The sequence below is a fragment of the Formica exsecta genome, unplaced genomic scaffold, assembly GCF_003651465.1.
Source record: "Formica exsecta isolate Colony F162 unplaced genomic scaffold, ASM365146v1 scaffold400, whole genome shotgun sequence".
NCBI lineage: Eukaryota > Metazoa > Arthropoda > Insecta > Hymenoptera > Formicidae > Formica > Formica exsecta.
This window is the reverse complement of record NW_021851240.1, coordinates 55,012-65,934: the sequence shown is the minus strand read 5'-3', so window position 1 is coordinate 65,934 and position 10,923 is coordinate 55,012. Positions and strand designations below refer to the sequence as shown.

General features: G+C 30.1%; 2 protein-coding genes across 2 annotated transcripts in view; both read right to left on the bottom strand.

Annotated features, from left to right (window-relative positions):
* Positions 1 to 236: 236 nt before the first annotated feature.
* LOC115240069 lies at positions 237 to 1,938 on the bottom strand. The gene is made up of 4 exons (XM_029815039.1): positions 1,799 to 1,938; positions 1,536 to 1,685; positions 1,149 to 1,440; positions 237 to 752 (listed from the first exon to the last, which is right to left on the bottom strand). Exons 1-4 carry the CDS (start codon positions 1,936 to 1,938, stop codon positions 237 to 239), a joined length of 1,098 nt encoding a protein of 365 aa, XP_029670899.1.
* Positions 1,939 to 3,186: 1,248 nt separating this feature from the next.
* LOC115240067 overlaps positions 3,187 to 10,923 on the bottom strand; it is a gene marked incomplete at its 3' end in the record, with an annotated part of 10,604 nt that continues 2,867 nt past the window's right edge. The window contains 10 exon segments of the mRNA XM_029815037.1: positions 3,187 to 3,222; positions 3,225 to 3,622; positions 3,893 to 4,060; positions 4,149 to 4,352; positions 4,468 to 4,631; positions 6,080 to 6,260; positions 6,422 to 6,791; positions 7,028 to 7,213; positions 8,042 to 8,219; positions 9,556 to 9,770. Coding sequence (XP_029670897.1) covers positions 3,187 to 3,222; positions 3,225 to 3,622; positions 3,893 to 4,060; positions 4,149 to 4,352; positions 4,468 to 4,631; positions 6,080 to 6,260; positions 6,422 to 6,791; positions 7,028 to 7,213; positions 8,042 to 8,219; positions 9,556 to 9,770 — 2,100 coding nt within the window.

Here is a 10,923-nt window from a genome sequence, read left to right as displayed (position 1 = left end):
ATATATTTTATAAGCAAAATTATAATATATTTATCAATGATAAACATCATCTTGACGATACGTTTTACGTTTAATAAACTAATTTCTATCAATTATTTGTTTATTGGAAATTGCAAATGCAATTTTTTTTTAATAGAAAAAGAAAACAACAATTATTTACACATGCATTGGTTCTTTTTCGAGACTTCCTCACTGATAATTTATCGTTGAAATAATATTATCAATCTTTCAAGTTTTTATGTTTCAGCAAATCGTTCCACTCCTTCAAGTATTTTTTCAGTAAAAGACCACCATCCTTCGCTCGAATCGCTTCTTTTATGAGTTGCAGCTTCTGCTAGATTAGCCGGAAAGTTGATCTTATGCCTGGCGATGCTTTTCAATACAAGGGCGGCTATGTATATGATAAAATAAATGCTAAAGTATAGAGGTATATACCAAAGCTTTTTTCCTATAAAGTAATACGAGTATGGTCTTTTGTCGAGTCGCTCATCATTCATTTCCGGTTCCTCCGTAGTGGTTTCGTGATGATGATATTCAGGTACGTTATCGTATATTATGTCGTGATGAAAATCGTGTTCATATGGATCTTGCTCCGTCTCCATGAATGAGGGCGAATGATCATAATAGTTGACAAATTTCGCGGGCTTTGATCCAAGTTCGTCATTTTCATACGAAGGAGGAATGTCGTAACTAAGATAGTCTGTTTCATGCCCGGTGTGATATTTATTCGGTGATTTATAGGAATCCAGAACCTATTTGATGAAACTCAAATTAGACATCTGATAAATATATTACAAGAAACGTATTTGATTATATACACTGCAGAATATATGCACTTTGTATTTTTAACATATTTATTTTTAATATTTATATTCTCAATTTTTATATAACTTTCAATGTCTTTTTTCTGCTCTGTTTCTTATTTTATTATGTATGTAATACATGTCGTTATTAGAATAAAAGTGAAAACCAAGAAAAAAAACCAAAATCGTTCTTGAAAAATGAGAGATTATTTGGTCCCGTCATATTAAGAAGAATTTATTGTAGTAGAGAAATAAACAATAAGAAAAATACACAAACTTATTGATTTATCTATTAAGAACTAATATAATGATAAATATTGATATAAAATATTTATATTTACATACCTTTTTATCATCCGTAGATGGATATTTGCTAATTGGTTTAGGTATCAGTGATTCATCATCGAGAAATTCTGATGGACTGTATTCGTACATACCAGAGAAGATTGGACCAAGGAAAGTAGATGAATTTACGATTAAGGAGCTTTCTGTATTTGATGATCCTTTTTGCGGTTTTCCGTTTGCATACGCGATGTTATGCTCGAAATTTACAGGTGGATGAAATCGATGTTGAATCAATTTTTTGCCTGATGTAGCGTCTAGCTTGACTATCATGTCATTATCCAACGTGGAATATCTAAACATAACCATAATAGTTTATTAATAACAAATAAATTATCGATACATTTTTACTACCGTTATATTCGCATATATTAATATTTGAGTTTTTACTTTGGAGTGATTGAATAATCGACCGCTTCTCCTTTCTTTAATTTTGGAGTCCTGGGTGGTACGTAAACAGGCGATACTGTGATAACGACATCGTTTATACTTCTCTCTTTATTTTCGTTCTCCACGCTTGTATTATTTTTCATTGATAACCTAGGTATACAAACATTGCTTGATAATCGATTTTTTTTTAAATAAAATATCCCAAGAAAATATCTAATTGTATTTGGTTGCCAGTAGTAGTATTAAAATTAATCTCGACGTACCTAGTGATCCACGAAAAAGAATCGTGAGAACTTCTTGCTAACTGTCCGTTCTTCGATACTCTTGCGTATGATAATACTTCCGATGACGTTGTGACAGAAGACAGATGCAGGAAGAAAACCAAAGTTAAAATACGTAACATACTTGCCGATAGTCGAAAACGAATGACTGTGGTCTTGAAGCGAGTACCTTCTATATAGACTTATAACTGTTAAACTGTATAATTACTGTTTGACCAGTCGCAAATGTATTGTCTGCGTGCGTTTAACGTTGTTGCACAATTTTGGTCTTTTTGTTATTATATCGGTTTATGTGTTGTAGATAATATCTTTGTCATTGCACATTATTCTCAGCCAAAAGATGCAAGATTGTACAATGTTGATGCTTACGGTATTAAAGCATTATTTTACGACTATATATATATATATATATATATACTCTCTCTCTCTCTCTCTCTCTCTCTCTCTCTCTCTCTCTCTCTCTCTCTCTCTCTCTCTCTCTCTCTCTCTCTCTCTCTCTCTCTCTCTCTCTCTCTCTCTCTCTCTCTCTCTCCACACTCTTCCTCTGTTTTCTCTCTCTCTCTCTCTCTCTCTCTCTCTCTCTCTCTCTCTCTCACACACACACACACACACACACATACACACACACACGCGCGCGCGCGCACAGACAAAATATACCCAGCCAGTGCAGTCGTGCTAAACAGAAGAAATGACGCTTGACAAAATCGCTCTAATTTAATTTACAAATCGTAATGCTCCGTTATGAAAATGTTCGTATTTGTACATTACAAATAAAAACTAATTGTCTCATGATGGATGTCAAAAAAGAGAATATAATCTCAATATATTTCTACAAATAATAAAACTTTGTGGAAAAAAATATTCTGTACCGTTTAGTATATGATGTATGAATATATAGATAATGATACTTATATAAACTGTATTTAATATTGAGTTTTTTATTTTTTCTTTCTCTATAAAAATATATATTTTTAAATCTTTGGACTTTTTTCTATGCAGTGAATATTATAAACAAAAATACTTAAGTGTTAAATTTTAAAATTTATTCTCTTTTGACTCTTTTTTAAATTGTATAACTCAAACTCTTTAAGTTTATTTGTTACAAAACTGTATAAACCTATTTAAGTTGTTATCGCATCCAACTTTTTAATTCTAACCACCGTTAAGCTAGGAATACGCTTGATTTATGTCTGTTATTTGTCTGTTTGTTTTGAATTAATAAAATAATTATTTTTCATATTGCATTTTCAGCTTTTACTTAACGTATTTTTATTATCAACTTGTTTATTTATTTATTTATTTATTTAGCATGATATACGGGAAGGCCTATTATATAAACGAAAATAAAAAAACAAAATTAAATTGTTCTCATGTTTTTTAATCGTATTTTATTCAATTTCATTAACTAGTTTTTAGTGTTTTTAAAAACTTCAATCTGCAAACTATGTTCATTTGCTTTGTTGGACAATTTATTATCTTGTATGTCCTTCAAAAATCCTTCATTATCTAAACCATTATTTTTCATCAAAATCTTCTTATTCTTCGTTATTCGTTCATCGTGTGGTTTTTCATCGAGACTGATATCATTTGCATGTTTATCAAAACTATTTTGTGCATCAATATTTTTCGATTTCTTCTGTACAATATCGTTGCCTTTAAGCTGAGATCGCTTCTTTAGGTAAGTGATATTAAATATTAAATATATTATGCCAGTCACCAAAGTTATCACAGCGAAAATTTGGTAGGTTGGTCTAGTACCAAAAGCTTTCATGAGATAACCACCGATCAAGCTTCCAGAACCTTTGCCTATGAATATCGAAATCAATAAATCAATAAAGAATTTTCGGTAAATATTGCGAAAAAATTACATCTCACCGATTATTTAATTTATCTGGCACGTAATTTAAAGTGTACGTGATTCAAGATTTTATCATCTATAATATATATGTGAAAATCTCTTAAAGTGATAGGTGAGGTGTAATATTATCACAATATTTACCGAATTTTCATTATATTAAATTGTTTTTGTTATATTATTTATCAAAAAAAATTTAACAATTGAATGAATATACATACCAACTCCGTAATAAACACCGCCAAGTAATCCTTGTATCGAGCTGTCGGTAGATATAGTCGATAACTTTGCCGCATAGGTAACGGCTGCAGTGAAACTAAGAGATGACGTAACTGATTCCAATGCCTCGAAGATTAGAGTCAACCAAGGATCATAAACTAACGAATAACCTACACAAGAAAAGCATTTTATTATATTTCTAAACGTATGTGTCTATGTTTATTTTATTAATTATTTTGAATTATTATCAATATTCACCACAAAGTCTGACAGCATAAAACACAAATCCTATAAAAAGCACATTTGCGTGACCAATCTTTGATATTATTGGTCCCGAAAGCGCCAATAATGGTATGCCAGCGATACCACCGACGGTCACGGTGATACCCATAAGTGAACTAGATCCTCCTAAATCTTGTATCAACCAGAAGAGAAATGACTCAATGTATCCCCAAGCGGTACCTATCGAAATATTTCTTATTGTTACATCCCAACTTTTGTTCAAATTATTTGTCGCGAACATTCTAATAAAAAAAGAAACTCAAACTATATTAAATATTATAATTTGATAATCTACCGAGAACAAAGCAAGCAAGGAAAAGTGCAGCAGTTTCAATGTTTCTCAGAACAATGAAGACATCACGTACAACATTCGTAGCAGGTGCTTTAAATTCTAAATTAATCAGCAACATAAGAACACCTGATACAAGTTTCAATGCAGCGTATAAATAGAATGCTGGCCTAAAAAATTCATAAAATGTTTTGTTTTAATGACTTAAGAAAATTTATTATAAATTATAACAAATAAAAACCATTTTTATACAGGATGTCACTTAAAGACCGAAAAGTTCTGAATCCATAAAGACCAAAGAGTGAGTCAAAAAGTCTTGAATCATTTTTTTCTATAACATTTAATAAAGGAGTAATTACTGAGTAAAGTGAGACTTCAGTGAGCCGCGCGCCCGGCTAAAGGACAGCGCTAACAGGTCTGACTTTACTCAATAATTACTCCTTTATTAAATGTTATAGAAAAAAATTATTCAGAACTTTTTGACTCATTTTTTAGTAAGGAATAACGCTATGTACTTAGTGATATTATATAGAGTATCTCGAAAACGAAGTATGTGAGAAAATTTTACTCAATATTTTTTTCCGATTTTTTCTGCATGTAGAATCACTTTTTTACCAATTGTAATAGCGATTACGTATATTATAATCAATTTACTCACCTAAAATCAGTATATCCTTTATCTCTGCTGGCATAATCTATGAGAAGACCTGATAAAGGTGAGGAAATCATGCCTCCTATACTACCATAAATTCTTTGAAGACCATAGTCTGCCTTCTGCTCTCGTAATATTGCTATAACAGCACCTTCAAACATAGCAAACGTTGTACCACCAATAATACCTGAAAGAAAAGAAATTATATCTTAATTCCTTACGGATATTATAGAGTTTATATTTACAGTTACAATTACATTTAAACTACAATATTATGGTGATTATAATAATTAAAGACTTTTTATTACAATTATTTAAAAAAGTCAAAACGTTGAAATTTCTACTAACCTATGAATACTCTAATGATGAGATAAAGCCAAAACGTCAAGCTTACATTATATTCAATTTCTGTATTCATGTTAGAGCACATTGCTTTGCGAGGTACAATAACTATGCATTTCTTGTTGCATTTATTCGTGCTCAAGATTTGCTTAGTTGTTTTTAGATTTGCATCGTGATCATAAAGCTGCACATCTATCGTGATTTCATCGTTTATATAATCTGAATTATCACAAGTAACTTTTCGAAAATCTCCTGTCCAAGATATTTCCTCTCCCAAATATCTTTGCCGTTCTTGTTGTAAATCTTCTTCATCCGATGTTAAACTTTTAATTTCTGATTTGTATAAATGATAATTTATCATTTGGTTGATATTGTTCTAAAAAATTACTTTGCATGATTTTAACGTTTATGTTTCTTTTAAAAGGATTAAATATTCAAAATTCTTAACATTTGTTTTTGTAAGAACTTAAAAAAATTACAATATGTAAAATACAAAAATTAGCATTCTGTAAATTTTAAGATATACATACAATATGATATGTCCTAATTAATATAACATGATATTATTTTGAATAAATCTTTTTATTAATGTATCCCTCCCTCCTCCCTCTTCAATTTACTCACCTAAAATCAGTATATCCTTTATCTCTGCTGGCATAATCTATGAGAAGACCTGATAAAGGTGAGGAAATCATGCCTCCTATACTACCATAAATTCTTTGAAGACCATAGTCTGCCTTCTGCTCTCGTAATATTGCTATAACAGCACCTTCAAACATAGCAAACGTTGTACCACCAATAATACCTGAAAGAAAAGAAATTATATCTTAATTCCTTACGGATATTATAGAGTTTATATTTACAGTTACAATTACATTTAAACTACAATATTATGGTGATTATAATAATTAAAGACTTTTTATTACAATTATTTAAAAAAGTCAAAACGTTGAAATTTCTACTAACCTATGAATACTCTAATGATGAGATAAAGCCAAAACGTCAAGCTTACATTATATTCAATTTCTGTATTCATGTTAGAGCACATTGCTTTGCGAGGTACAATAACTATGCATTTCTTGTTGCATTTATTCGTGCTCAAGATTTGCTTAGTTGTTTTTAGATTTGCATCGTGATCATAAAGCTGCACATCTATCGTGATTTCATCGTTTATATAATCTGAATTATCACAAGTAACTTTTCGAAAATCTCCTGTCCAAGATATTTCCTCTCCCAAATATCTTTGCCGTTCTTGTTGTAAATCTTCTTCATCCGATGTTAAACTTTTAATTTCTGATTTGTATAAATGATAATTTATCATTTGGTTGATATTGTTCTAAAAAATTACTTTGCATGATTTTAACGTTTATGTTTTTTTTAAAAGGATTAAATATTCAAAATTCTTAACATTTGTTTTTGTAAGAACTTAAAAAAATTACAATATGTAAAATACAAAAATAAAGACAATTCCTATAATATTATCTATCTTTGGATGTGTTTTTAGATATATATAAATATTACTACGTTATGATTATTATTATATATATTATTACTATATAATTTTTCCTATACCTTTGGTTTGTTTAAATAATCAAAAGCGCACAACGTATAATTTTTGCATGTTCCATGCAAAGTTTCGGTAAAGTTATCAAAATCTTGAACGCATTTCGGGATACATGAAAATGAAAGTAGCTGATCAGTTGGGAAAAAATAGTAAGTTTTTGAGGTCCGTCGAATGGTAGTTTTTCTATTTTAAGACTATTATTAAGAAAATATTCTTTGTTAAAGATAACTGTTACTTAAAAGAAGTAAAATAAACTGAGTAATAATTTTACTTAGCAGTAGAACAATATTTTTCTGTGTGCAGTAACTTTGATTTTGACATTGTGAAAATCACCACTTTGATTAATTTTTAAAAGACTTCATCTGTCGCTTATTGTTTGTTAAAAACATATTAACGCGATGGCTCTTTTGACGAATACATTCAAGATCATAATCTTGATATTATATGTCAATGTCAAGATCATTGATAAGGGATATACACTAACGTAAAAATTCACCACATATATTTTATGCGAAACAGTATATCTAAAAAATTAAATCTAGACGCTAATAGCAAATTTAGTTGGATGCACTAGTATGCATTGATGCACATTTTAAAGGCTGTCGTATACAAATACAATAGCTTGTATAATTAAAACAATAAGAGAATTTTAAAAAATGCTATAAATTTTTATTATTGTTATACAATTGCAAATAACGATAATAATAATTTATAATATTTGGTACTTTTCTTAATGTAATGTTTTTAATGTAATAAACTTATGGAATTGTAAATAATAATAACTCGTAAATTTGGTACTTTTCTTATTGTGTGTAATAAAGTTCTTTTTTAGTTCTTATTTATTAGTAAAATAGTAAATAACACTATATATAAAAAAAATAACTTAAAAAAGTTTAGTTAGAAAATTAAATAATATACACATTGCACGCGCGTGATTCTATTATGACCAACATGCAATATCTAATTTACTCATCGCTTATTTGATATTAAGTTAAGTATCATATTTCCACTCAATAAAAAACGATCTGTTAATATACGTTTAATGCATAACGTACCGTTGACAAGTCACTCTGCGTAGGAATGTATTTGTAGAAAGTATTTTCACCAGTCTGAAAATTAAAACGTCTGACGGTATAAAGTCTCGATTTTAGAATCAAATTTTGATCTGTTTCGTTGTCTGTTTCCACATGACATGTGAATCTGTGTTTTGCGCAAAAAAAAATATATATTAATATTTAAATGTTCGTAGGACATAATTTTAGACAGAGACGGCTTGAAAGAAACCAATTAAAATGTCATTTCAATTTGGCAAATAACTCTCTCGAATAAATTTTCTATTATTAAAATGTCATTAGCAAGAGAATATAGATTTATAAGAGATCAACATTTGATTCACTCAAAATTAAGTTGTTAAGTTAAAGCAAAACAAACAGGAAGATTTTATTATAAAGGTTTAATTGCGATGGTAGAAGATTACTATTCGTAATAATACTGTATTTTTATGTTGTGTTTGTGTTGTGATTTGAACTCGGACAACACGCATATCTAAAAGAGATCTCGAAGTCACGTCCTATATCTTTTAGACGTCTTTAAAATGTCTTAATGTTTCTTAAGAATTAAAAATATAATATAATGAATTATAAACCTATTATCTTCTCGAAGAAATTACCTGTGTTAAAAATTATGGTAAATATGCATATTAGGTTACACCTCACCGATGACTTTGACCTTGACATATGTTGTCAAGAATTTGACCCTGAGTAACTTTTCCTTATAACTTAACCGGCGGTCTCTTATAGTTTCTGAGATATTTAAAGTTATGATTTCACAATTTTAATGATTTTTCTATTATAAAATAAAGAAAAATAAAGGTTGTTTACATTGTATTTACGTAGATCAGACGTTGAAATAGTGTTTCTTTACATTTCCAGAGACGAAACTCTTTGGATTTTTTTACTTTCCACGCAAAGCGAGGTTCAACGCAAACCTATGTGTCTAGTTTTTTTATAGTGGAGCCCACTGCGTCCATGCATATACTTTCTCATCCATGCAACAATTGTGGGGCGGACTGTCTCTCTGTCTCTATATTATTATCCAAATGTTAACTTTAAATATCTCAGAAACTATAAGAGACCGCCGGTCAAGTTATAAGGAAAAGTTACTCAGGGTCATGTCCTTGACAACATATGTCAAGGTCAAAGTCATCGGTGAGGTGTAACCTAATATGCATATTTACCAAAATTATAAACTAAAACTATTGATAATTTTTTGCTATTTTACAATTCGCGATTAATCACACATTGATGATAATAGAAAGATTTATAAAACAAAACACAGTGGCGAAATTGAGGTACAAAAACATTACGCTTAATACGAAATAAAAAATAATTGTTAAATAATTTTTACTTTTTTGTTTTTTTAAGTACGTTACATCTCTATCTGTAACATTATATAACAATATAATTTGGAACATTACTGAGATTTCCATAATGGAATATTAGATAAATTTGACGCCTAATTGCAATTTTTAACTTACCCGCAACTTTCTATTTTTATATCGATGTCCGAATCTAATTTCGTCTCACACGGATGAGTCTGGCTCATTGTATATAATAGCGAACCACCTTTACCTTGACAACCGAGTTCCATGATTATATTCTCAGGAAAAGTCACCATCATCCTGCCGGTTGGCACTAGTAGCAATAACAACGCCGCGAAGCCTCCGAATATGGAAAATACCGATAGTAGAATCTGTCAGAAAAAACGTGCAAATTAGGAACTTGCACATTGCTTCCTCATCATTTTATTTTGCTTACAAATCTCCTCCTCAGAGCAAGCGGGTTTTTCAATTTTGGCTTCCTCCAGAGGAAGCTTTATGAGCGAAATAAAATGATAAAGAAGCAATGTGCAAGTTTCTAATTTGCACGTTTTTTTTATTTTTATATGACCGTCACAGAAAATTTAGAGGTCATGTCGGCAAATGTCGATGTCGGGTTAATATACTCCCATATTTCCAATGTTGGCAAACCCCCCCCCCCCCAACACACACACTTACAACATCACAAAACATTTTTTTAAAAATTCCATTTAAAAGAATTTAAAATTCAAAATTTCATAAAAAATGAATCCTTTCACTGATCTTCGCCAAATTCAATATCAATCATCCTTTAATGATATTCTATCCATTTAAAAAAATTTAGCCCAATTTACAGAACTTAGAGTTTGCACAGACATTTTCTAAAAAATTGGAACTGTCTTAAAATCTAAAACACTGTATGAATTTTTATAAAAATGATAGTAAATAAAAGTGTTGTACTACTTTACTTGTGCGCCAAATTGTAGCACTGTAGCTCAAGCAATTCTTGAGTTAAGCCCGTTTCCCACGATGCGATTTAGGTAAATGTTCAGATTAACTTACACCTCACGGATCATTTTCATTTTTACATATATTATAGAGGGCACATTCCTAAGTAACACTTTACTTGTGGCGCTCTCTTCTGGTTTCAGAGATATGCGATTTTGAAGAATCATAATTTTCGCATTTATTTCTATGATCTTTTCACTATATCTTACTTGCATGTTTATGTTTTTTTGTTTACATTTGCGTCACTGTCAGTATATTTTCGCTAAGAATTTCTTTTGTTTACATTTAGAGTTGTTTTTATGTTACTGCTAGTACGCATCAGAATCGTACACTTGTTCAGTTCCGCTAGAAATTTCAAAAGAAATACAGCAATGAAGCTTTAAATTTCTATCCATTACTGCAGATAAAAATATTGCTTCTTCACGTAAAGCGAGGTTCAATGCAAACCTATGTGTCTAGTTTTTTGATAGTGGAGCCCCCCTGCAGGGAGGGGGGCGGAACATATTGTCTCCACGCATATACTTTTTAATGCGAAGTAAG

Excerpts from the sequence above, each read along its gene's own strand:
- LOC115240069 (XM_029815039.1), bottom strand. The coding sequence starts at position 1,938 with ATGTTACGTATTTTAACTTTGGTTTTCTTCCTGCATCTGTCTTCTGTC. Across the intron at positions 1,686-1,798 it reads TCTTTTTCGTGGATCACTAG|GTTATCAATGAAAAATAATA; the intron begins GTACGTCGAGAT and ends TTGTATACCTAG. Across the intron at positions 1,441-1,535 it reads GATTATTCAATCACTCCAAA|ATATTCCACGTTGGATAATG; the intron begins GTAAAAACTCAA and ends GGTTATGTTTAG.